Source organism: Trachemys scripta, chromosome 11 (assembly GCF_013100865.1).
Source record: "Trachemys scripta elegans isolate TJP31775 chromosome 11, CAS_Tse_1.0, whole genome shotgun sequence".
Classification (NCBI taxonomy): Eukaryota; Metazoa; Chordata; order Testudines; family Emydidae; genus Trachemys; species Trachemys scripta.
The window spans coordinates 38,222,999-38,250,198 of record NC_048308.1 but is presented as its reverse complement, the minus strand read 5'-3'; the positions used below and the strand labels follow the sequence as shown (position 1 = coordinate 38,250,198).

Here is a 27,200-nt window from a genome sequence, read left to right as displayed (position 1 = left end):
AGCTTATTGTTTTGCTTATTTTTAATTCTTAGGAAATTAGTGAGTTTAAGGTAGATGATTCCTGGCATCTAGTCAATCAATCAATTTCCAGAGGTTGAGTGGCCAGAGGAGTTCTTGTTGCTTGCAAAGGAGAATTTTTGTCTGCTGGGACAGGTTGGTCAGAATTCTAGAGTGGTGCAAGACCTGTAATGCCAGGTAATGTTTCCCCTCTCATCCCTGGGTCCCCTCCCCCTCGGTGTATGTGAGGAACGAGTGAAGGGCTGATCGATGGAATGGAGGTTATTGATGTAGTGTCCGAGGGTTTTTCCTTCTTCCAGCTCCATAGTATCTGAAGGTTGGGGCCATTAAGCTGAGTGCTGTATTTCTGAGGATATCTGAATAGTAGTTTCACAAGCCTGTCTCTGCAGTGCTGTGACAGTTGAACAGGTGCAGATAAGGTGACTGGTTGTGCTGCATGAGTTACTCTTTGAAAGAGAACCTCCCTCCCTGGCACTTGAGGCCTGAAAGGGTTAGATGACTCCTTAGAACTTTTTCAGTGTCCAGTCACCCAAAGAATAAGTCAACTGAAAGTTTGATTTTTATAAATTGTATTAATGGACACATTTATTGCTTCAATATGATTTAAAAAAATCACATTGCAGTTTAATTTTATCACACACAAACTAAAAATTCTAAATATAGGGTTGAATTACAGTGTTTCAAGAGAGTATAACTATCCATTTCACTACATCTGCAACCAGTTCATTTTCTTTTGATACTTAACAGCCAAGTAGCAGTGATTATTTTTCAGTACAGTAATGAAGATGTGTATACATAAAATCAGTATTTTGAACCAGCTACTATAGTGAAGTAAATAAAACATAGCAAGTCAACTCTAATGACTAGGAGTAAATACTGCACACTCTGAAATTTACTAAACACTTAATTTCCACCACAGCCAGCAGAGGAGGAAAAAACTATTGAAATATCTACATTGGAATACTTTGCTATGGGCCCAGAACTTTTGTTCTGATACATTTTGATTGTTAAGCCATAGGTAGCAAAGATACAAGCAAAGGTTTCTACTTCAGTAATTCCACATGAAAACTCTTGTATTTTCATTTTCATTGCAGGCAATCTGTTAGTAATGTCTAAGAACAAATATGGAAAATCATTCTAAAATCAGTTCAATTGAATTAAGTGGAAATATGATTAAAGATTTCAAAATTTTATTAACATGTTAGATCTTTTCAGAACAATGTGTTAATATATATTTCAAAACTTTTCATTTTTGAAATAAAAAAGTTACTTTTAGCATTAGGCTGTCAAGGGTGACAGTTGCAAATGTTTAGCAAACACTTCCCTCCTTTTATATAAATTTTGACCCCATTCTGCAAACCGTTTCCTGTCTGGATTTGGGCATTAATTTGAGCAGGAAATAGTCTTACATTGTATTGCCTTTTAGGCACTTATATACAATGGTGATATGCCACACAAACAAAAGTTACTTCACAACATCCCTATCTATCCTCAATTTACAGATGAGGAATTCACCTGAAGTCATCCCTCACAAAATTAGGATTATAGCATACTTACCATTCCAGCTTCTTTCCTTATCTATTCAATAACAAGAAATCATAGGGTTGTGATCAAGCAGACCTGTGTAAGTCTCACCATCCTCTGCTCTATTTTGACCTGGTAGACTGCTGAAACATAGTGTGTGCTTTCTGGCACATGCACATCTCTCACCCTCATCTATAGAGCAGTTAAGGATTGGTCATCTGAGTTAGGTGCTGGGACTGCAAGTGCTTCTCCACAGCATTCTAAGTTTTTGGGGATGAGAGAATTCAGTGGGATGTACACGCATGACGTGGAGATATTATATGGGCTTAAATAGCTGGTCTGGTCAGCAGAAAAGTTGAAGCTATCAACACAGTTGTATCCCTCACTAGAGAGAGCTGATATACCTAAAATATTATAGGAAAAAAGAGCATAGCAAAATGAAGTTGATTTTTGACATTAATTGCACTCTTTAAATACACCTGGATAACTGGTAGGTCCTGTTGTCCTACTATTACACTGATCTGCTCAGTAAAGATGCAGATTTTGCAATAGAGTTTCTCCATATTAACAGTAGTTACTGTTGTCACCTAATCTATGATCCCAGAGTTTGAGGCTTTACCACAAACGTATTTGGACATTACCTGCAGAAAGAGAGGAAGACCTGCAAATCTTTACTGTAAACCCTCAGAAGCTGCTATTTCACAGTAAGTAAGTATGCCAACTTCTGTTTCTCATGAATTTTCAATACGTTTCTCAGAAAACCCGTAACTGGTATTGTATACATGAAATGCATTATACCAGAGGCAGCAGTTAAGATTGGATTTTCAAAAAGAGAGAGCTGATAAATACTATAGGCAAATACAACTTGAGAATCGTTTAGTTTACAGCTGTTGCCTTGCCCCTCTGAATAATCTACTACTAGTAGTATGTACAGATTCATTGATTTCAGAACAAAGTAAAACAACACATGATTGCCTATTGGAGCTTCTGTACTTAAATTCAAATATTTGTTTCTAATTTTGCTAAATTTATTTAGGTTTGTAAAGTGCTTTTGAGCTCCTCGGCTAGAAGATGGTGGAGAAATGTGAAAGGTTGCATAATGGGTTTTATAAATCTATTAATGCTTTAAATAATTACTTTAAAGTTTCATACATCAATGTTTAGATCATTTGATAACTTCATCCAATGCTCAATGCAAAGAATTGGTATTAGCAGTTCTGGCGAGCTGCTATTTCAATAATGCTTCCATTAGGAGAGTTTAAGTTGTGTGAACTGTGCTCTTCAAGCCAGCTGTGAAATAAGTTACCCTAGACCCTGTATAAAATCTAAAATTACTGCTCCCTAGATCTAGCTACAGAAGTAAATTGGAAGTACAAAGTGGAACAAATTACGAGTGTATTTTTTAAACTACATACTTGGTTTTAATTCAGTTAATTCCTTAAAGTAGTATTGGAAAACAGTTATGGACTTCAACTTCCTATTATTCCCTACTAAAAACATTTCCACATGAAGTATTTGAACCATGTTTGGTATAAACCTGCTAAACAATCCCTTTGCAAACAGACGACAAAAGCATGTTTACTTTTTCTGGACTGTTGTACAATTATATACTGCGGAATGTGGTCATGTCCTTTGGCTCACTGCTTGGCACACACCAGTCATCTGCTTCGTGGTTTTCCACATAACGTTTCCAAGCTGATTTGTTATACACAGGGAGCCTTTCGATTGATTCTGTTGATAAAGCCTGTAAAGAGAGCAGAAGATATAGTGGAGTCTATTTTGCTGAGCATTTATTAATTTTTTTTTATTAAAATTACAAGTTACATTAAGACTGATACCAAAAAGTGGTAAATTATACCTTTATGTAGATAACTGCATCTGTACCATACCCCTCTAAGGAATACAGTTTCAGATCTCCTTGGAAGTACTGTGCGTACAGACGTGATATAGGCAAACCATAACCAAATCCAGCCTGATAAAAGGGGAGAGGGCGGGGGGCAGAGAGATAAAAGCACACTTGAGTTAACTGCATCATCTGCAGAAGATTTGTCAGCATAGCAGACCAATATCTGTACCACTTAAATTTAGAGGCAATCCAGCTAGGGTCAGCATATTGCTGGACACATGTTAGCATTTGAGAAAAGTAATCACTTATATAGGGCCAGAGAGGTGGTGAGGATTCCAAACCTTAAGTATTACCTCTCCTCCCTACCCCAATGTTACCAAGTTTCCCTCCTTTCCTACCCATTTTCCCCAAAACCACCGTAGCTCTTTGTTGGGAGGGGAGGGGACTGCAAGGAGTAAACCCTCCCTGTGCGGGCTGCTATACAACACCGTTGGTGCTATTACTTGCAGCTATCCCACTGCAAGAGCACTAGTGGAAGTACTCTGCCTTGCTGCGGAACATTGGATGACTCTCTCTATCCCCATGGAGCCACTAGTCTGGCTGTTGCTGATCTTGAGAAGACAGATGTTAGGATTGCAAATGAGAGGCCCAAGAGGCAACCTCCTTAAATTTGCTTGTGGCCTACACTATGAAAGTCTGACAAACCCCTGTCCCAAATCGTTAACAATTAAACACTAAGCAAAAGTTAGAAATATTATGATGCCTTTCACTTAATCACTAGCTTAATTTGTGCAATAGCTCTAGAACCAAATAATTTGAATTAAAGGTACTTTCACTGTTTATTTTGATGGGTTTAGACTAGTGGGAATTATCCAATCACTGGATATAGAAAATTAATAAAATAGGCCAATAGTTTGAATGTCATAGGGGAAAAAAGGAGTCCAAGGCAGAGTAATGTGATGGTAACAACAATTGGAAGTTATTGACAGTGGGTTCAATGCTACATTTCTTACATATCTTAAAACAGTGGTCCCCAACTTTTTCCGTGGAGCGGGCACCGGACGACTAGCCGCTGAGGACCATGGCCACTGGACAAGCAGCCGCCGTGAAGCAGCGTCATCGGCGGCATTTTGGCGGTAGCGCTTCTTGACGTTGCTGCTTCTCGGCGGCATTTCAGCGGTCAGTAGGTGGGTGCACGTGGATGCCCCGGCGGGCGCCATGGCACCCACGGGCACCGCGTTGGGGACCCCTGTCTTAAAACATCTATTGAAGCCACTAGGAGTTTGCAAGGACCACGGGAGTAAGCTCTTTATCAGTATAACCATATACTATATACTTTTGTTTTTGTCAAGATTATACAACTGAACAGCTATTTCACTCAAAACGACAAGTATGGACTTGATCCAAAAGAAGGGGCAATTTTAAAACCAGAAGTTCCTAAACTCCTAAATTAATTTCTATCCCTAAATTAATTTCCTTTTCTACTCTGCTTCCAGAAAGTCCTGTACTCGCCCAGAAACAGATTACTGGAACTCCTACAACAGTTCAAGGAATGTCGCTCCTTGTTCTCTCCTCCTTCAGAGCTTGAAGAAACAGAATTTCAAACTTAAATTTTGGTAAATATTAAAAATAGTGTTTTTCTTACTTACCATTAAGGCTACAAATTCTGTTTAATGTTGTAAGTCTACAATTTTTTTTTCCCTTTCAGAAAGGCACTTTTAACTTTTTACACCAGAATTGCTAGACTATTCACTTATCTGCAAAACACGTAGTAGTACAAAGATACAGGTAATTTTTGCCTTCCCAATTATCAGAGGACAAAGTAAAAAAGGCTTACAGACCAGAGGTGTTGCTCGTGACGTCTCAACACGGGGACGTGGTGCAGTTGAATACATATAGTTGAACAGTCCGTCAATTTTCCTCATCGGAACACCGCCGCCACGATCGCTTATCTACAAAATGAATGAACACGCTATTAACTTTAGGTTCCTGTATATAAAAGAACAGAAACACAAGCTGATTTTCTTAAAGAATAAAGTATAAAGGAAGACTGAAGACTATACAGTCTCAAGTTGTCCTTATTAAATCATCGGATCAGACTTACTGTATATACTCGTTCATAAGCCGAATTTTTTTAGTAAAAAAGGGAAGCATCAGAGAAGGGGGTTGGCTTTTGAACGGGTAAAGAGAGGGAGAGGTAGGACACAGCCCTCCCCCTAACAGAGGGAGCAAGGAGAGTTGCAGCACAGCCAGAAGGGAAGAGGTGGGGCCAGAGTCTCTCCGTTTCTGGCCACGCTGCTCTCCCCACAGCCTCCAAAGCAGCTCCAGCTCCGGGGCTGGCAGGCTGTGGCCACGTCGCTCAGCCCTGCCCCCCAGAGCAGGCTGTGGCTGCGCCACCCAGCCCAGCCCGCTGGAATATGCTGCGGCTGTGCTGCCCCGCCTGCCAGAGCAGCTCCAGCCAGGCCAGAGACATCCTCCCCAGATATGGTGGGAAGGGATGGGATGGGGAGAGTGTGGGGGTCCCGGGCTAGGGATGGGATCATGTGGGGGGTGGTCACAGGTTACTCCTCTGACCCCCAGCTTCTCCCCCCAAAAAATTTCCCCACCAGTTGCTGTCCCGGCCTATCGTAAGCAGCTGGCACACCAGTACACTTCGTTTACTTAGGCTTATCTCCATGCCTGTGAACGCTGGAGGTAAACAAACAAACCATCTCGGCCTGCCAGCGGCTTATCCTCATGGCCCAGGAGCCAAAGTTTGCTGATCCCTGAATTATAGGGTCGGCTTATGAACGGGTCATAAAAAAATTTCCAATTTTACTTATCCATCTTGAGGGGGGTTGGCTTATAAACGAACCAGCTTATGATCGAGTATATATGGTAATAAAGAAAATCATCTGATAAATCACAGCAATATATACACACAAAACCCCAGCTGAGGTTAATGATGTTTCCCAAAATGCTGTCACCACAAACATCCACAATTACACAGAATTACTTAGACTATGTCTACACAGCCTGCAGTAATGGGCCTCCCAACCCAGGCTGACAGGCTCAGGCTTATGCTACTGCACTATAAATAGCTGTGTAGGTGGTAATTTGAAGTTACGGCTTAGGCTGGTGCTCAGGCTCTGAAGCCCACTCTTCTCTCTAGGCTTCAGAGTATAAACTGTCTACACTGATAATTTTAGCGCAGCAGCACAAGACGGAATTTTGACCTGGGTTGGGAGGCTCACTGCTGCGGACTGCGTAGATATACCCTTAGAAGCCATACATCCCACTTACATGTTGTGCACTGCTTTTTTTTCTTCCTCACCCTCCTTCCAATTTCTAATCTTCATGTGGAGGAAGTTAGGTTCAGTAAAAGTCAACAATGGCCATATCAACTGAATCCTATGGGTGCAAAGTTCTCAGTGCTTTAGCCAGTACTTCAGGAACAAAGATGCTACATAGCAGCGCAATATATTAGTACTCATTTACTACTAGAGCAAATCTGAAGATTTGTTTCTACTAACATGAAGTTAAATTCTAAGGAAAACCTATATACTACAACCAACCTTGGAAGTCCAAACACTAACCATATAAGAGATGCTGCCCTTAAAAGAAATATCTGCAAGGCAAGGCCTAACCTAGGCAGGCTTCACCTGTGCTGGACTTACTTTATTCCACACCTGTTCTGCACCTCACTCAAGTAGTCACTTCTACCTATAGGACACCTGGCTCTGAACAAACTACAAATCTGGCTATCTTCCATTCCTAAACTGGCACTTTACCCTTGAACAGAAACATGGTTTATTTACATTATAGCTACATAAAGAATAAATATGTTGAAAGGGTAAAGTGATACCACAATCTCCCATTCACATGAGACTTGGGAGATCTTTATGATGTTTCCACTCATCACTGACCCAAGGCTTGAAATCCCACAAAGGTTTTATTCCTTACACAATACATTATCAGCATTGGTACAAACTCCCAGTGTCACATCACCCATTCATAATAAAATATTCCCCCAGGTTCCGAACTATTTTCCATCAAAGTAAACATCAACAAAGCAGTTACCTTCACAGTTAAATCCTCATTGCCTAATGTGACATGTACTTGAATTGGAGGGTAAACGCTTCGATCAGTATAGTGTTCCATTGTGGCTCTCATTGCATTCTGAGAAATATTTAAAATTAAAGTAAAATAAGTAGTTTTAATCAAATCATAGATTTGATTGTAACTTTTGTGCTGTTAATATGTCAACTTAGGAAAACAGTTTTATGTGTGCCCATTTAGAGATTGTATTTCCATTTTTACTACTTTGTACTTGTATAAAGATATAATAAAAATCATATTTCTTCTTCAAAAACATTTCCTGCTTGCTTTTTACCACAGAAATATCAGGAATATCAAGTCTGCTCTTCCCTGGCTTTGCTACAGTCTTACTGGGGGAGACTTAGAGATGTATATCATGAGCTAGCCTTATTTTAATGGGAGAGGAGCTGAATTCTTACAGAAACATCCTCTCTCCAAGGATTAATTAAGCCACTGGAGTTAAATACCAGCAACTGTTAATAAAAAAAAGTTTTACACAGACTCTCTCTCAATTATTACCTATCAGTGTTGTGTGATATCATAAATTCACTGGTTTTCCAACCAGAATCAATTTGAAAAAAAATTATTAGTCTACTACAGGCATATGAAAAAGCGTAGCTTTAGTTCTGAATTGTTTCATAGTGTGATTAAATTACAGCATGAATAGGTTCTGTATGTTAGAAAAGTATCTGAAGAGATGTGGCTTGATGTAGAAGTCTTAGTATTCCTGTATGAATGATTAAGATAAAGGAGACATTTTCAAAGCCTCTGATTTTATACACCAGTCATCTGTGTACAAATGATGAGATTTAGACATCTACCTACCTGATCTGTGGGTGCAGTCAGGAACTTAGATGTCTGAGTCTTGCAATTGCAGGTACAAATTTGCATGTTATTTAAAAATTGGTTCAACATGTCAAATAAATACACATCTCAGAACACAAACATGTCATGCAGATTGTGTAATCCGACTGTACAAACCTTGAAAAGTTCAAAAACCATGTGATAGAGATGGGATGGTACATATACTACTTGCATGGGTTGTCCTGATGATTTTGCTGGAAAAGAAAGTAACCCAGTCAATCAGACAACATACTGGAAGCCCGCTGTTAGTTTTGGCAATATCCAAGTAGTTCAAATAACAAATAGAATCTGGTTTTGTTTTGGTTGTTTTCACTGATAAAACACTGTACAGGGAAATGAAAAGAAAATTTGAATAGAAATCATGAAAACATTTGTTACTCTCATGTTTATCAAAACTCATTCAAAATCTATATTCTTGCATAGTTTTGAAAGTTTGTTTTAATTTATTTGTAGAAATTAATTTTAAAAGCTATTTCTGCTAGCAATATCATTGCATTTGAGTACATAATATGTCTGAACAATAACTGCAGTACAATGTGTTCTTGGATTCATTTGTCTATTTAAAGATCTGCTGATGTATCCGGAAATCTTTGATAAATTCTATTTGTAGATAGTTCTACTCATCTTGGTTTCCATATCTTTGTTCTCACTCTTTAAAACAAACAAAAATTACTAGGAATATTTTCATGAATAGATTTTTCTTCTATTTTGATCACTAATCCAGGACTAGTTCTTGGAAAAGTTTACTGGCCCTAAAAACATTTCCATCAGTTCACCAAGCTAATTACCTTTGTAATAGTCTTTCCCATGCTGTTTTAGCAGCCACTACAGTTAGAGATTAGTGCTGTATGCCATCTGGGATTTCAAATAATATGAAAAAATTATTTTTACCCTAGCAGGTCAAAAATATTGGATCTTAAAATACGCCAGACCTACCCTTGTCACTCACTCAAGCTAGCAGTGCTATTTTACCTTAAATTCAAATCTTAATATAGGGGGCCTGAGTTCTCAGCTTAGCCCAGGCAAGTGGTGGGTGAAGAATGCACAGCTGGCCCTGGATCTGGGAAGGGCAAAGATGGCTTTGAACTACCTTTGTGTTTCCATGATTGGGCACAGAGCCCATCCCTCAGTATAAGATGCACTAGCTGCTATGGCCCCACAGTACCTTTATAGTAGCTAGGCATTCCTGAGGTGCAGAGAATCCATGGCCATAACTTTACACCAGCCATAGGGTGAAGTTTAGAAGCTCTTCTCCACTAGAGGCTCTCCCTCCCCTGAGGCGATCCTCCTGTAGCTGGCTATGTCAGCTTTAGATCCAGGTTGCATTGCCAGAATGGCAAATAGCAGCCATAATGCACAGGAGAATCTGAGCTAGCAAGTATTGGACATAGAACATCAAATCTGTTCCTGAGGCTTATTCATCATCTGAAGTCCAAATCCTGTGTTTGTGATGTCATGATTAGTTGTTGTAGAGATTGAGTTTTCAGAAACAAGATTATGGAACACGAGTGCAGAGCCCTACAACTTCCAGGGAATGGGAAGAAGCTGAGATCTTATTTGAACATATTTCTAGTAATAAAATTGGGAAGGGGAAATAATTGTTTTTAAAAAGATAGTCTTGAAAAATTGTTACACTTTACAATAATGATTAATTACATTGCAATTACAGTGTGATTAAACTATTGCCATGCTTTGAATGTAATGCCTGTAATTAACACTAATTCATAAAACCAGCTGACTACATTAAGGCATAACTACAGTGTAGCAGGACCTTGTATAATTAGTGTACCTAAAAATCGAAATGTATATATTCTAAGTATGAAACATAGTAACAAATAATTAAGTCACATAATTAGTATAATAAACACAATTCCAGTTATATTAATTAGTGATGAGTTATCAAAAAGCATAACTGAGTGAGAGCAGCAGAATAAGGACAATGGACTTAGAGAACTGGTAGGTAAGGTCCAATGTGAAGAAAATCTGAGGGGAAAAAGGAGTTCAGGAGAGCTGACAGTTTCTCAAGAGAATCATATTAAAGGCAAAACCGCAAACTATCCCGATACAAAGGAAAGAGAGGAAGAATAGTGAGACACCAATAGAGCTCCATCAGGAGATTTTAAGAGACCTGAAAATAAAATAAAAAATCCTACACAAAGTAGAAATATGGACAAATTACTAAGGAGGAATACAAAAAAAGCACAAGCATGTAACTACACAATCAGACTAAGTTACAAAATGAGTTACACCTAGCTAGAGACATGAAAGACAATAAGAGGAGGTTCTTTAAATACATTAGGAGCAACAGAATGATGGAAGTGTAGGTCCTTCACTTAGAGGGGAAGGAGAGCTAAAAACTGATGACATCAAGAAGCCTGACGTGTTTAATGCCTATTTTGCTTCAGTCTTCAGAAAAAAAGTTAATTGCAATCAGATACTCAACACAATATTAACAACAAGGGGGAAGGAATGCAAGCCAAAATAGGGAAAGAACAGGTTGAATATATCTAACTTATATAAATATTCTTTAAATTGGCAGGGCCTAATGAAATTCACCCTAGAGTACTTAAGAAACTAATCGAAACAATCTCAGAACCATTTAGCAATTATCTTTGAGAACTCCTGGAGGACTGTTGAGGTCCCAGGAGACTAGAGCGGGCAAACATAGCAGCTGTCTTTAAAAAGGGGAACAAAAGACAACCTGGGAAATTAAAGCCCAATCAGTGTAACTTCAATACATGGAAAGATACTGGAACAAATTATTAAACAATCAATTTGTAAGCACCTGGAGGGTAACAGGGTTACAAGGAACAGCCAGAAAGGATTTGTCAAGAACAAATAATTCCAAACTAACCTAATTTCCTTCTTTGACAGGGTTACTGGCCTAGCAGATAGGGTAGAAGCAATAGATGTGGTATATCTTGATTTTAGTAAAGTTTTTTGATGCAGTCCCACATGACATTCTCATAAGCAAACTAGGGAAATATGGTCTAAATGAAATTAGCATAAGGTAGGTGCACTACTAGTTAAAGACCATACTCTAAGAGTAGTTATCAATGGTTTGCTGTCAAACTAGGAGGGTGAATCTAGTGGGGACCCACAGGGGTCAGTTTTGGGTCCGGTACTATTGAGTATTTTCATTAATGACTTGGACAATGGAGTGGAGAATATACTTATAAAATCTAAAAATGACACCAAGCTGAGAGAGACTGCAGGCACTTTGGAAGCCAGGATTAGAATTCAAAACAACTTTGACAAACTGGAGAATTGGTTTGAATTTACCAAAGTGAAATTTACAAGTGCAAAATACTTAACTTAGGAAGGAGAAATCAAATGCACAACTACAAAATGAGGAATAACTGGCCAAGTGGTAATACTGCTGAAAAGGATCCGAGGTTATAGTGGATTACAAACTGAATACGAGTCAACAATGTGATGCAGCTGTGAAAAAAGGCTAATATTCTGGAGTGTTGTATGTAAGACATGTGAGGTAAGTGACGTGAGGTAGTGTCCCTCTACTCAGCACTGATGAGGCCTCAGCTAGAGTACTGTGTCCAATTCTGGGTCCCACACGTTGGGAAAGATATGGACAAATTGGGGAGAGGCCAGAGGAGAGCAACAAAAATTATAAAAGGTTTACAAACTTGTGAGGAAAGGTTAAAAAAACTGGGCATATTTAGTCTTGAGAAGAGAAGATGGAGGGGGCACCTGATAACAGTTTTCAAATATGTAAAGGGCTGTTATAAAGAGGACAGTGATCCAACTGTTCTCCATGTCCTTGAAGGTAGGACAAGAATGGCCTTAATCTGCAGCAAGGGAGATTTAAGTTAGATATTAGGAAAAACTCTTCTAACTATAGGAGTAGTTAGGCTCTGGAATAGGCTTCCAAGGAAAGTTGTGGAATCTCCATCACAGGTTTTTAAGAACAGATGAGATAAAATACCTGTCAGGGATGGCCTTGGTTTACTTGGTCCTGCCACAGTGCCGGGGGCTGGATTTGATGACTTCTCTAGATCCCTTTCAGCCCTACATTTCTATGATTGTAAATCCAAACTGTAACTACGCTGTAAACTACAGTGTGATTTATCATACTTCATAATACGATCAAAAATTCTAAGAGGCACCTGCAGCAATTTAACATGCTTTTCTCTACAAATATTTCCAACCCTCAGGCTCAGAGTATGGAGGAGAACATATTTTACCTTGACACGGAATGGTAAACTTACCGAAGTCAAAAGAATAAAACTGGTAAGTGCTTATAAAATATAATTAAGGCCTCACTTTTAGTCCAACCTTAATCAGGCTTTCCTTTGTGTGCCCTCATTTTTGCAGGCCTAAATGGGGGTGTACTTTTGCTCATGCAATTATTTGTAGATGCAATTTAGATCACTCTAAATTCTTGTTAGCAGATCTGCATGAATTTACTTTTAATAACTGCAGGAATGTTGCTGTTTGGATCAATGCTACCAATATATTTTGGATGAGCTCAAGTAACTTTAATATATGCATACACATGCATGTTTCTGTACAGTAGAACCTCAATTTTACAAACACCAATCTTACAGATTACCTTTTATACAAATCATTTTTCCCAATGGTGGAAAAAAACCAAAGTTACGTAACAAAAATGATATTGATAAAAAACAAGTCAACATTCCTTCACGTTCAAATGCATTTATTGCATTGGAAATTGATTTGCCGGGGTTTTAAGTACTAAAAAATGTGATCCAGTGCACCATATTTCAATTTATGCACTGTGCCCACTGTAATTTTGAGATATTCAATTTCATTAATTTTTGATTTTATGAACTCCTCAATTCCCAATTAGTTTTTAAGATAAGAGTTGTGCTGCATCTCTGTATGAATGCTTGTAGTCAAATTTTCAAAAGCTGTTTTGTCACAATTGGTGGTGCAAATACTTGTTTACATGGCCACATCTAAGTACCTAATTAGACCATAAGTCAAGTAGTTGATAGCTAAATGAAAGCGAGAAATTGGAATACAGCTTTAATAGTGAATGGATCTATGAATTGTACTAATAAAAAAGGAGTTAGGAGGGAAAAATAAGACTAAGGCACAGAGAGGATGAGCGTATGAGAAAGCTATAGACATACTGTAAAGACTAAAGGTGGGGAGAGATACAAAAGATCTTGGGGAAGGGGAAACAGGACTGTTAAAAGTTGTTAGACCAGTGGTTTTCAACCTTTTCCATTTGCAGACCCCTAAAAAATTTCAAATGGAGGTCCAAATGGAGTGGAAATCTTAGACATGGTCCACGGACCCCAGGTTGAAAACCACTGTTTTATGGTAACAGCAACAACCTTTCGCAGACCTCTTAGATTAGTGATTCTCAATTTTTTATACTGGTGACCCCTTTCACATAGCAAGCCTCTGAGTGCGACCCCCTTAAATATAAAAAAGTGTTTTTAATTTATAAACACCATTATAAATGCTGGAGGCAAAGCGAGGTTTGGGGTGGAGGCTGACAGCTCGCGACCCGCCGATGTAATTACCTCGTGACCCCCTGAGAGGTCCTGACCCCAGTTTGAGAACGCTTGTCTTAGACACTGTGTTAGACCAACAGTGGAAAACTATCCTAAACCTTCTGATCAGACTGATGCTCCTCATTTGAAAGAGGAGGATCCCCAATTTCCACACACACTTACCATTCAACTCTTCAAGCACAAGTTCTGGAGAGCTCATGTAATACAAATCACAAAGTCTCTTAGCATTTTCATAGCCATCTACATGAAATCAAAACAGAAAAATGTAAATACAAAAAATACATTTCCCTCCTTTTTTCAGATGTTTTGTAGTTTATTGAAAAGAACATCAACTAAAAACCAAAATCATTCTGCACTCTTATTGTGGACCTTTCATATTTTCTCACAAAAGCTGAAGTATTGGTAGAACAAAAACGTATTAAATTTGAACTGGAATTTTCTGCTCCACATAAGGATGATATTAGTACAATATAAGAAGAACCTGATTTATATTAGTTCTCTCTATAGATTTTAATGTACCTTTTCAAAATTCTTGTTCAGCTGGTCTGCCTGAATTTACCTTTAATAACTTCAACAACATTGCAGTTAGGATTAATGCTTCCAATGTGTTTTGGATGAGCTGGATTAACTTTAATTTTTCCACCAAACAGCAAAGCTGCCAACAAAGAAAATAACATTTAGTAGGCAATGCAATTTCACAATTTTCAGTTTTCATGTCTTCAGCATTGCTGAATGGAACAGAATAAGCATAGTTTATAATTTTTGGCTGTAGCATTCTTAAAGAAAAATGGTTAATCTGCTTTGCTGATGACAAAAAAAAATGCTTTATAGGCATACATAGGTGTTTCCAAATGGATCCAGAAGATGCTGTAAGCAGCATATTTGAGTAAATAATCAATACCTAAAGATAAATGTAAGATATACCAACACATTCCATTCATGATTTTCCCCCTTTAACAATAGTACTTACAGTGCTGATTGAGGAGCATTCTGATTGAAATGCGACTCATGTAGAAACGATCTAAAAAATACTGCACATTCTGACAGGTCACTGGATCAACCCCAAAGCTTTCTTTGTACTCAATCACACCTTGAGCCATTGTAGGAATTACGTCATTGTGTCGGTTCCGGATTGTTATCACAGTATCTGTAAACCTAACATTAATGAACAAAGGAAAGTGAAGCCCGCTGTTTACTGATATAGCATAGAACCACCCTAGCAGAAAAAGATAGGTCACTCTTGAGTCTCATTTAAACTGAAATTACCAATAAAGGTGCCATATATAATAGGGGGTTTAATAGATATTTTTCAGTAAGAACTGAAGTGAGACCAACAATGTTTGCACAGATCACCATGTGGCTGTCAGATGGCAACTACCTTCAGACACTGGTGACTTGAACTGGACTAAAAGTAAAAGGTTGCATGTACCATTATCTAAACCACACCATTCTACTCATACTCACTTTCTACAATTTCACAAAAACTGAGTTTTGGGGACCAGAATTATACTTTTGGTAAATCAAACAAACAAAAGGAAACATTCATTTTTCTTGATTTAGTGAAAAACTGTGGGTCATATTATGATCCATTACTAAACGGTCAAGGCCCTTAGGGTATGTCTACACAGCAACTAGACACCCACAGCTGGCCCATGCCAGCCGCCTCGGGATTCAGGGCTCAGGCTGTGGGCTGTTTCACTGCTGTGTAGACTTCTGGGCTCAGGCTGGAACCCAGGCTCTAGGACCCTGCAAAGTGTGAGAGTCTCGGAACTCCGGCTCCAAACGGAGCCTGGAAGTCTACACAGCCCAAGTCCTGCAAGCCCAAATCGGTTGACTTGGGCCAGACGCAGGTGTCTAGTTGCTGAGTAGACATACCCTTAGAAATTTTCTTCATCTGAACCATCAATTGCCATTCATTGTTTATAAATATACATATTTTAAAGTATTTTAAAAACCACACTCACCTATGAATAACTTCTGAATCTTCTGCACTTTTCTCCTTAAAGTCAAGGATTTCCTGAAGACTCTGGACATACCTAAAACATAAATCCTCTATGGTAGATTTTTGTCATGATATTCCATACAGATCTTCTATTTTGTAAAGACATTAACAATTTTCTTTTAACATTTCTTAGCTTGTAATCAGGAACAACAGCATAGAGCAGGGGTGGCCAATCTGTGGCTCCGGAGCCACATGCGGCTCTTCAGAAGTTAATATGAGGCTCTTTGCATAGCACTGACTCCGGGGCTGGAGCTACAGGTGCCAACTCTCCAGTGTGCTGGGCAGCGCTCACTGCTCAACCCCCGGCTATGCCACAGGCTCTGCTTCCACTTCACCCCTTCCTGCCCCCTCCGCTGAGTCTGCAGTGCCCTCGCTCCCCCCTCCCTCCCAGAGCTTCCTGCACACCACAAAACAGCTGATTGGGAGGTGCTGATTGGCAGGGCTGCAGGTGAGCAGGAAGCACTGGGAGCGGGGTGGGAGCAGATGGGGGGCTGCTGAAGTATTACTGTGACTCCTTGGCAATGTACATTAATAAATTCTGGCTCCTTCTCAGGCTAGCCACCCCTGGCATAGACCCATAACAGTCATGTTATAGCTATGGTTAAAGAGGCATTTTCATTACTAGCCCCTACTTTCAGGCACTTTCAACTTTCAAAATAATATCCTGTATGCTGAAAATGACTTGTTCTCCTACCAAAAGTTTATTTTTTTTAAGTTTGTTAAAAATTTTAATAATTCAAATGGATAAAAAAAAGCATTAAAACTCAATAAAATCATTTTAAAATGTTTTTCACACTTGAAGTTAGTCATATTTTTCTTGCACTCCATTTTGACAGCTTTATTGAGAACTACGCATATGCCAAGTTTCAATTTTTACAATGAACAGGTTGTAACAGATTGAACATAGTGTTCTATTTACCTGGCCAATTTAAAACACCCTTTAAGTGCAGGGTTGTACGCACACAAGTTTGAGACTGCTTCTCAAGGTTGTTATAACTCATAAACAAGTCAGTTTTTCTATAATATATATTAAAATGTTTTATCCTGTTTTTTTAATAAATTCATTAAATAAGCGACTTTCCCAATAAAATACATTCCCGTAAGTCTTTCATAATGTAACTGCTTAATTGACACATTTGTATTTTATTATATAAGCAGCCGCCCTGTCAATTTTTCACTTTCACGTGAATTTAACACTCATTAAATTCATTATAAGTTCTACCTGATTACTCCTAGATGAATTCTGCACCACTGCACATGCGAAGAATTCATGTCCCCTGCAGATTTTTTTTTTTCCCCACAGAAAATACATTCTGCTGGAGAGGTGCAGCAGTTACACCTTTCACCCACCAGGGGCTGATGTGGCAGCAAAATAGAGGGCAGTCACCACACCATAGAAGCTAGGAGCCAATAGGGAGACAGCAGAGGCTGCTTTTCTCACAGCGACATGCCTGTGGGGCCAGATAAGGGGAGATGGGATATGGGGGGGATGGACAGAGTGGGGCACACAGAGCTGCTGAGGGGTCATAGACTGGGGTTCAGAAGAGCTAGTTGGGGGACAGACTGGGGCAGGGAGGAGTGGGGATGCAGGGCCACCAGGGGGCAGGAGAATGCAGGGCTGACAGGGGGTGCGGGATGGATGAGTGGGGTGCAGGGACACATGAGGATGAGAGCATGGGGTGCAGGGCCACATGGAGACATGGGCAGATGTGCTTGGCTGAATGGGAGAGGGTCGGGGGTCAGCCAGACTCCCCAGCTCCCTAACAATCCCTCCCCCACACCCAAAAAACCCTCCTGTTCCATACTTTTTCCACCCAACCCAACAACCCTCCAAGTTCACACCCAGGCTTCTTCTCAGCAATTTACTTCCCTCTCCTTCAGCTCCTCCATTACCCCTGACTCCCCAAAGCCTCTGAACTGCGTCTGAGGGGTGCAGAAAATAAGTTTTTGTTGTAGTTTAAATGAATTATTACTCAAAATTATGTATTAATATGTCTAGTAGGGAATCTATTTGTCCAAAACATTTCCTGAATCTTTTTTGTTGTCTGTATTGTTACAGACATAATTGTTGACAGGTATTTTGAAATAAATTACCAAAATAATTGAAACTGGTGTGATTATATTGTGTTATTTTGACAAATAAAATAAGCAGAATTTTGCAGAATTTTAAAATATTGTGCGCAGAATTTTAAATTTTGGGCCCAGAATTTTTAATTTTTTGGTGCAGAATTCCCCCAGGAGGACCTGGGGCATCAGCAGGTTTTTAAGTGCCTCCATCTCAGAAGAAGAAGAACCAATCTTCTGGGGGGAACAGACTAGCTAGAGTAGTTGGGAGGGTGCATCTAAGGGGGTAAACACATTGCATATAATTGAGACTCTAGATAGCACGCATATAAAGAATTGAGGGGCATATGGCAATCAAATTTATTCTCCCATATACCAATGCTAGACGGCTGGGAATCAAGAAGAACTAGAAATGCTCATTTACTATCAGAAATCTGACATTGATATTACTGAAACCTGATAGGGTGAGTCACAAGTGGAATGTTAAAATCACTGGATACACTATTTAGGAAAGAGAGTTGACAGAAGGGGAGGCAGGTAGGAATCTAAATAAATATTGATAATTCAGAAGAATAGGACCTGGAATGATTAAGAATTAACATTCTAACCGATAAATTACAAGATGGAGTTACTCGGTGGAAGTCCATTATAGACCCCCAAATCAGTTGAAGGAACAGAATCAGCAGCTCCTTACATTTCTACTTACAATTTATAGAAAGAAAAATTGCATTATGATGGGAAACTTCAATATTGGAGACATAAGTCAGAGGTCTCATGTTGCAATTAATATAACATCCTTGGATGATAACTTTAATTATAATTAAATTATAGTTGATAACTTTCTAACAAGTACACCTCTACCTCGATATAACGCTGTCCTCGGGAGCCAAAAAATCTTACCGCGTTATAGGTGAAACCGCGCTATATTGAACTTGCTTTGATCCACCAGAGTGCGCAGCCCCTCCCTCCCCCGGAGCACTGCTTTACCGTGTTATATCCGAATTCGTGTTATATCGAGGTAGCGGTGTATTGCAAACAATTTGGGGTAAATCTATACTGGACCTCATTCTGATGGATAAAGATAAATTGACTGCTGCCTTGATGCAAATGATCATGACTGTATGCCATTTATGTGCAAATAGAATAGTCCTAACCAGTAGTACCTATACTAAATGCTTTAAAAACGCCAATTTCCCAAAGTTACACAATTGCAAGCAAAACGAGTGGCAGGAAAACTGAAACCTCAAAATGCGAATGTTAATTGTGAGTTGTTTAAGAATGCTTCTAGTTGCCCCAAAAATATAATTCCATAATCAAAGGCTTTTTAGGTTAAAACCATCCTGGTTAAGAGAGGAAATGAAAGTAGCTGTTAAAAATATTATAACATATAGGAAGGTGATAGCCATGAGTACAAACTGGCAGTTAGGAAACTGAATCTCATATCAGCTTTTCCATAATTATTGCATTGGATCAAAGAATTAAAGGACTGTGGCATAATCAATGCCACTCAGCATTATTTCATGGAAAACAGGTCTTTTCAAGCTTTAGCTAACAAAGTTATAATCTCACCCAAAATGATAAAGGTAACTGACATAATATATTTAGACTTCTGTAAGGCATGTCTCTGAATCCTAAACGACATTTTTATGGAATAACTACTACACAAAATTAATGTAGTCCATATCAAGTGGATTATAAACGGGTTAACAGATCACAAAATAACTAAGTAAGGTGCCATCATCGAGTGGAGGTGTTTCTAATGTTGTCCCTCAGGGATCTTTTCTTGGCTTAAAGCTACTAAATATTTTTTTGGATTATTGATCAAGAAATAATGGCTGGTAAAATTTGCAGATGACACATTGGCCCAGTAGAAAATTGAGGGAGCAGACCAGTTATACAGGTCTAGATTGCTTGGTAAGGCAGGCTCATTTGAACAACATGCATTTTAATACATCCAAATGCAAACTCACATCTAGGAACAAAGAATGTAGAACACATTTACAAAAGGGGAACTGTATCCTGGAATGCAGGGGCAGTGAAAAGGAATATGGGGTAATGGCAGAAAATCAACTGAACATGAAATCTTAGGCGATGTCTACAGTATCTTGCAATTCAGACTATGGGGGTGTGAATAGCCGTGTGCACCAAAGTGCTGCTCTGTAATTCCCCCGTGTGAACACTGCGAGCGCATACTAAAAGGCTCCTAGTTCACATTAACAGGAACCTTTTCGTTCACACAACCAGTATCCAGACAGGGGAGTTAGAGAGCAGCACTTTGGTGCACGCTGCTATTCATACCCTTGTAGTCCAAATTATAGGGGAGTGTAGACAAGCCTTGTGTGTGATGCTGTAGCTAAGAGGGCTAATACAATTTTGGATATACAGGGAGTCCTCGGACTTACAACACTTTTCAATTGACTGCCCATTTCACCCCTACAACGCTTGTTTCCCCCTTACAACGCTCGGTTTGCATAAAGTTTGCTTGAAATCACTTCCTGGTTGCATTATACTGGTATGGAGCTGGAAGGGGTCACTTCTGATTGGCTTTGAGGCAGTAGGGTAGCTTGTTGCCGGGTAGGGTTACTGCCCCGGGCTCAGCCAATCAGAAAGCTTGAACAGTAATTGGCTGAGGCTCAACATATATGCCGTTCTCCCTGGTTTTCTAAGCCTGTGTTGCCTGCATTCTGAGCAGCATATACGAGTTTATATGTTTATTTGGATGCTGTTTACAAAATACAGTGTACAGTAACTACATTGGTGTTGCAACATTAGTCAGCTATAATTCATTTAGTACAAAAATCTGGGTTATTGTGGTGAAAATAGTGTATCAAGCCTTGGTTCAGAAACAATCCCCCCTTCATACCATTGATTCCTATAGGAAAAGCAGTTTCAGTTTACAACGCAATTCTGAGGAACAGATTGTGTCATAAGTCCGAGGACTCCCTGCATAAACAGGATGCATAAACAGGAACATTAAGCAGAAGTGAGGAGGTGATAGTCTCAATAATGCTGCATGGAGAGATATTACTGCACTTCAGGTATCAACAATTCAAAAAGGATGTTGAAAAATTGGAAAAGGTTTAGAACAGAGCTAAAAGAATGACTTGAGGTCTGGGAAACATGCCTCTCGTCAGACTTTGGAAGCTTAATCTAAAAGAAGGTTAAGAGGTGACTTGATCTGTTTATAAGTACTTAAATGAAGAGATTTTTAAAAAGCTGACAGCTTCTTAATCTAGCAGAAAAAGGCATAATAGCCAATGTCTGAAAGCTGAATCTAGACAAATTCAGACTCGAAATAAGGTACAAATTTAACAGTCAGGGCAATTAACCATTGGAATAATTTATCTAGGGATATGATGAATTCTCCATCACTTGAAATCTTGAAATCAAGACTAGATATCTTTCTAAAAGAAATGCTATAATAAAACAAAAGTTATGGGCTTGATGCAGAAACTAATGGTTGAGATTCTGTGTGTTATGGAGGTCAGACTAGATCATGATGGTCCCTTCTAGCCTTAAAGTTAGGAAACATCTTAAACATAAACACCTGTCTTTTCAATGTCTTCAACCTAGAAGGATGAATGAAATTGACTGAACATGAACTACAAACAGAAGTGAAACTGACTAGTCTGTTTTTTCTTGAAAGAAAAGCAAGGAGTAAAATCATGATGATCAGCTAGAAGTAAAATACTCAACATTCTCTCAGTCTATCAATATAGACCAGGATGTTTTCAAAATAGAATTTTAGATAGGAACAATCACATTCAGAAGAAATTGCTTAATGCTACCATATAACAAACATGTACGTGAAGAGTTTCTTCCGCAGCAGCTTAGTTTCTTAGTATACTTAGTATTTCTTAGTACAACAATAACCCTTAAAGGTAAAATAATAAATACAAGACAGTTCTTACCAGCTCTGCACCAGCTGAACTGAAGGTGTTTTTAGCAGGTTGTCTGGAAGCAGACTTATTTCTTTCATTATGTTTGCCAATCTTACAGGCAATTCTTGTCTCAAAAACATAAACGAAGTCTTTTCACAAGCATTTTCAGACCCTAAAATCAAAATATATTTGGAAAAATCAGAATATAGTTAACATTTGTGGAACATTTTATACAGCTATAGATCACTATTTTCCTGCATATTTTTGTGGTCTGGCTCTGAGGTTAAATTAGACCAGGTTTGAACATAGGGATAACTTGGATGTGACTCTTTGTAAAACTGTATTATTTCACCTTAAAACAAAAATTGGCAGATACTAGTTACTTTGTCACTGAGGAACAATTATGTTTTAAAAGACCATGAATTAAATAAGCCAGTTGCTTACAAAGAGTATTGTGGCACCGGGGGAGGGTGTCATCACATGCAACCATAAAGCAATGTGGCTCAACAGGATCTGAACCCTGGACCTTCATATCCCCAATACAGGCCTCTATCAGTCATAAAAAATTACCTCTTTTGTTGTTTTGCCTCAGCATGGGAGGATGGACTAGATGATACTTGCTAGGGTAGAGACCTGACACCATTGTCAGCAATAAGGTCTATAAAATGTCCAGAATCACAGGGTGATAGCTCAAGGTAAGGCCAGAGCTCTTTATCACCCGTCTTCTAGATCTGTGCACCTTTCCCTAAGCTACAGGGTATGTGAATGGGCCACATTGTCTCCAACAATGTGCCAGGGAAGATAATGGAGCAAGTAATTAAAGTGGTAAGGTGATAGGGAATAGCCAGCATGGATTTGTAAAGAACAAATCATGTCAAACCAATCTGATAGCTTTCTTTGATAGGATAACGAGCCTTGTGGATAAGGGTGAAGCTGTGGATGTGGTATACCTAGACTTTAGTAAGGCATTTGATACGGTCTCGCATGATATTCTTATTGATAAACTAGGCAAATACAATTTAGATGGGGCTACTATAAGGTGGGTGCATAACTGGCTGGATAACCGTACTCAGAGAGTTGTTATTAATGGTTCCCAATCCTGCTGGAAAGGCATAACAGGTGGGGTTCCGCAGGGGTCTGTTTTGGGACCGGCTCTGTTCAATATCTTCATTAACGACTTAGATATTGGCATAGAAAGTACGCTTGTTAAGTTTGCGGATGATACCAAACTGGGAGGGATTGCAACTGCTTCGGAGGACAGGGTCATAATTTAAAATGATCTGGACAAATTGGAGAAATGGTCTGAGTTAAACAGGATGAAGTTTAACAAAGACAAATGCAAAGTGCTTCACTTAGGAAGAAAAAATCAGTTTCACACATACAGAATGGGAAGAGACTGTCTAGGAAGGAGTACGGCAGAAAGGGATCTAGGGGTTATAGTGGACCACAAGCTAAATATGAGTCAACAGTGTGATGCTGTTGCAAAAAAAGCAAACATGATTCTGGGATGTATTAACAGGTGTGTTGTCAGCAAGACACGAGAAGTCATTCTTCCGCTCTACTCTGCTCTGGTTAGGCCTCAGCTGGAGTATTGTGTCCAGTTCTGGGCACCGCATTTTAAAAAAGATGTGGAGAAATTGGAAAGGGTCCAGAGAAGAGCAACAAGAATGATTAAAGGTCTTGAGAACATGACCTATGAAGGAAGGCTGAAAGAATTGGGTTTGTTTAGTTTGGAAAAGAGAAGACAGAGGGGACATGATAGCAGTTTTCAGGTATTTAAAAGGGTGTCATAAGGAGGAGGGAGAAAACTTGTTCACCTTAGCCTCTAAGGATAGAACAAGAAGCAATGGGTTTAAACTGAAGCAAGGGAGGTCTAGGTTGGACATTAGGAAAAAGTTCCTAACTGTCAGAGTGGTTAAACACTGGAATAAATTGCCTAGGGAGGTTGTGGAATCTGCATCTCTGGAGATAGTCATTTATCTAACCTACTCTTAAATATCAGGGATGGTCTAGACAGTATTTGGTCCTGCCATGAGGGCAGGGGTCTGGACTCAATGACCTCTAGAGGTCCCTTCCATTCCTAGAATCTATGAATCATGTACTATTGTCAGACTCCTACCTCTGAGCACAAAATCGTATCTACTACAATTTTTAGCCTCAGCAGCTGATTTTCTAGCTTTTGAGAATCTGTCAAAAAGTTGATATATTTTGAACATTTTTTCACGTTATCCATGACTTTATGTCTAAGCATTGATGTCCATAAATTACTGCTTTGCTGTGGGAAATATTTGCCTTGAAAGCAAATTCCCATTGTAAGGGGGAGACAGTAGTTTGGGGCCTATATCTGTATTTAAAAGTAACTGTGAACAATACTACAATCCTTGTTCAAATATAGTATACATAGAATGACTACAGTTGTTACTGTGTAATCCTGTCGATCATTTATCATTTTAATTTTTTTAATTTCATAATTTTATTTATTATTTTTATTATTTAGAATAGACTTTATATATAAAGGATACACTTTTGTCTTTACATAATATATTGTAAAATGAATAATAATGCAAAAAATGTTGACTGGATAAAGGGTCCTTTAACTTTGAACAGCTGAGGGGTATCTTCTTTAACTGAAATAGTAGAAGCCTGTGTTTTTGAATCCTGATGGACGAGGGTATTAGACCCAGTTCCCCAGGTATGTGTACATATAATTTATCAGAGATGAACCTACAGAAACTGGATTCATTGCATTGTGACTCCATACCCAGACTTGATAAGGTTGCTAATGTCTGCCTCTAAGATTGTTTTGTGTGTGGCACTTCGCTCTCTAGTGGTAGACTGCAAATCTGATTTTAAAAACTCGGGATATTTTGCTTTCTTGCCAACTGTCACCCATTTGTTCACTAGCGTGACAACTTTGGCCACAGCTGTAACCAGTCTCCTGAAGAGGCTTCAAGCGTCAGCGCTCTATTGAATTTCAGTCCTGGCCTGGTCAGAAAACCCCCTCTGATTGGCTGCCTGCCCCACCATCCCGCTTCCTGGGGGAAGAGCAGCCAATCAGGCCTCTTGGGGGGGAGCCCAAGTTGGGGATCCCAGAAGCCCAGCAACTTACTCGGGGGTCGCCGCCTGTGAGCAATGAGCCCAGTCCGCTCTCTCCACCTCTGCAGGACTGGGAAGGGGAGGAGGGTGCAGAGCCCACCCCGGAGGGGGAGAAGAGGTGCCTGTTGCCTGGGGGCTGAAGAACCGCAGGCGCTGCCAGAGGAGCCCAGGTAAGCCTTGGGAGGACTGGGGGTGAGCATGGAGCAGAGGCGGACTTGGCAGCCCTCAACCCGCTGGTGGTCACATAGGCTGGGGGCGTTCACGCTGCAGCCCGGTCTCTAGACAGGGGACAGGGGCTCCTCTGCCCACGTGGCGTTGGTGGCGCGGTACCGCCTCCTGCTCCGGAGCCCGGGGAGACGGACGGGTCAGCGCAGCCCGTCGGGGTCCTGCCACCCCCAGCTCAGCGCGGGTGGGCGGCCTGGCGCCCCGGGCGGGGGGGGGGGCACTCACCGAAGTCCAGGAACTGCTTCATGGAGAGGGGCGACGGGGAGAAGCGGGCGTAGAAATCCACCTGCTGCGGGAGGCCGGCCGGGGAGGCGCCTCTCAGCAGAGCCCGCAGCAGCCTCATGGCAGCCTCGAGACGCGGCTCCGCTCCTTTCAGCCCGGCCCGGCCCGGCCACCATTCCCGCCTGTGCAGCTGCCCGGAGCCACGGCTCCTGCCCGGGCCGCGGCCTCCTGCACTGCGCGTCCCTCGGAGGATCGGGCGGGCGGCGCTGTACTGAACGGGGGGCGGGCAAGGGCGGCCGGGCGCCGCCTCCCTCCCTGCTCGGCGCCGCGCCCCGCCGGTGGGGGCGGGAATGGCGCAGAGGTTTGATTAGCGGAGCCTCCCGACCTAGACACCACCTCAGAGAGGGGCCAGGACCGCCCCCGTCCGCTACGCCAGGCAGGAACCCTGGGCTCGGCCCGGGCCTGGCCATACAGCGAGCCCTAGCGGGGAAGGCCGGCCCCGCACCTCGCCAGGGACCCCCCGTTGAACTCCGCACTGTCACGGCTGGCCCGCTTGACCCTCCTGGGAGCCCTTGTTGGTGCCGGGGAACTTGTCCATGTCACTTACAGCCCCCCCCCCCACACACACACACACACCCACACCCGTTGTGCGGTGAGAGAGGCGTTGGGTTTGCTAAGCAGCCAGTAGTTTATTTTCTTGGGACGCTCCGGTGAGTTGGGTTGATAAATTTGTCCGTAGGCAAGAAAGCCCTGGGGGGAGACTGACCTCCCCGTGTCTCCCCCCCGTTAGAGATGAGGCATGCTGGCAGAGAAGTGCCTGTAGCAAGTTTGCCCTACTGCTGCCCTGTCATACAGTTAATTTGCCAGGGCTGGCTAGAGACCTTTCTCCAGCCCTAAATCCGTTAAAAAAAAAATTACACCAAAGCAAATTAGTTCATTAACTAACTTGCATAAAATGGTTTTGTGACAGTGACTTAATGCCCCTGTTTTTTCTCCTCAAAATTGGTGACCCTCAAAGGCTAGAAGGGCACTGTGATCATCTAGTCTGACTTCCATATAACACTGGCCATAGCACTTCCCTGAAATAATTCTTGTTTGGCTGCTTTTCTAAAAGATATGCTCTATTTCAGGGGTGGGCAAACTTTTTGGCCCAAGGGCCACATCTGGGAATAGAAATTGTATGACAGGCCAAAAATGGTCACAAAATTGGGGTTAGGGTGCAGGAGGGGGTGCGGGCTCCGGCTGGGGGTGCAGGCTCTTGGGTGGGACTGGGGATGAGGAGTTTGGGATGTAGGCAGGGTGGATTTGATTTAAATCACTCATCAGGAAGACTGGATTTAATCACGGATTTCTATATAAAAGTGTATTCTTGTTGGGTGTTATAACCTTAATACATATTCTTCACAGCTCAGAGATAGATGTAGGTTTCATTTTTAGAATCTGCCATCTCAAGTGACAATCTTAAAACAAATATTTTTCTGACACCTTCACCCAGAAATGTATGAGTACACAGGATATTACCTCAGTGTACAGTATTGGTGAGACCACTATTGCATTACTATGTCCAGTCCACACTTCAAAAAGCCTGTTGTAACATTGGAGAGTATTCAGAGAAGAGCCTAGAGAATAATTTGAGGACCGAATAAATAGCCTTATAAAATGTTTTGGCTTGGGTTACGGAAGATGTCCGATAACACTATCATTATGTTCCTTTCTGGCCTTAAAATCTATGCAATACCAAATAAGAAACTTCCCCTGTACCTTAAGTCTTTAATTTAGCACAAAAATAATGCATTTAATATTAATTTATTAAACCTTATAACATCATTATTCTAGACTTTAAGACCAGAAGGGACCATCATGATCATCTAGTCCAG

General features: G+C 40.6%; 1 protein-coding gene across 2 annotated transcripts; it reads right to left on the bottom strand.

The window, feature by feature from the left end:
- Positions 1 to 581: 581 nt before the first annotated feature.
- On the bottom strand, positions 582 to 25,743 carry PDK1 (pyruvate dehydrogenase kinase 1). Of its 2 annotated transcripts, XM_034785393.1 has the most exons (11): positions 25,327 to 25,743; positions 21,811 to 21,952; positions 15,798 to 15,869; positions 14,804 to 14,988; positions 14,393 to 14,488; positions 13,996 to 14,073; positions 8,447 to 8,523; positions 7,448 to 7,546; positions 5,230 to 5,340; positions 3,401 to 3,514; positions 582 to 3,286 (listed from the first exon to the last, which is right to left on the bottom strand). In XM_034785393.1, the coding sequence occupies exons 1-11, from the start codon at positions 25,442 to 25,444 to the stop codon at positions 3,146 to 3,148; spliced, it is 1,233 nt and encodes a 410-aa protein (XP_034641284.1). In that variant the 5' UTR covers positions 25,445 to 25,743; the 3' UTR covers positions 582 to 3,145. The 2 variants fall into 2 exon arrangements, with proteins under 2 accessions (XP_034641284.1, XP_034641285.1); XM_034785394.1 differs by lacking the exon at positions 7,448 to 7,546.
- Positions 25,744 to 27,200: the final 1,457 nt, after the last annotated feature.

Coding starts and splice junctions, on each gene's coding strand:
- PDK1 (XM_034785393.1), bottom strand. CDS start 25,444: ATGAGGCTGCTGCGGGCTCTGCTGAGAGGCGCCTCCCCGGCCGGCCTC. Junction 7,547..8,446: donor TGGTTTTTGAACTTTTCAAG/GTTTGTACAGTC, acceptor AATATTTCTCAG/AATGCAATGAGAGCCACAAT. Junction 3,515..5,229: donor CGTCACGAGCAACACCTCTG/GTCTGTAAGCCT, acceptor CCCTTTTATCAG/GCTGGATTTGGTTATGGTTT.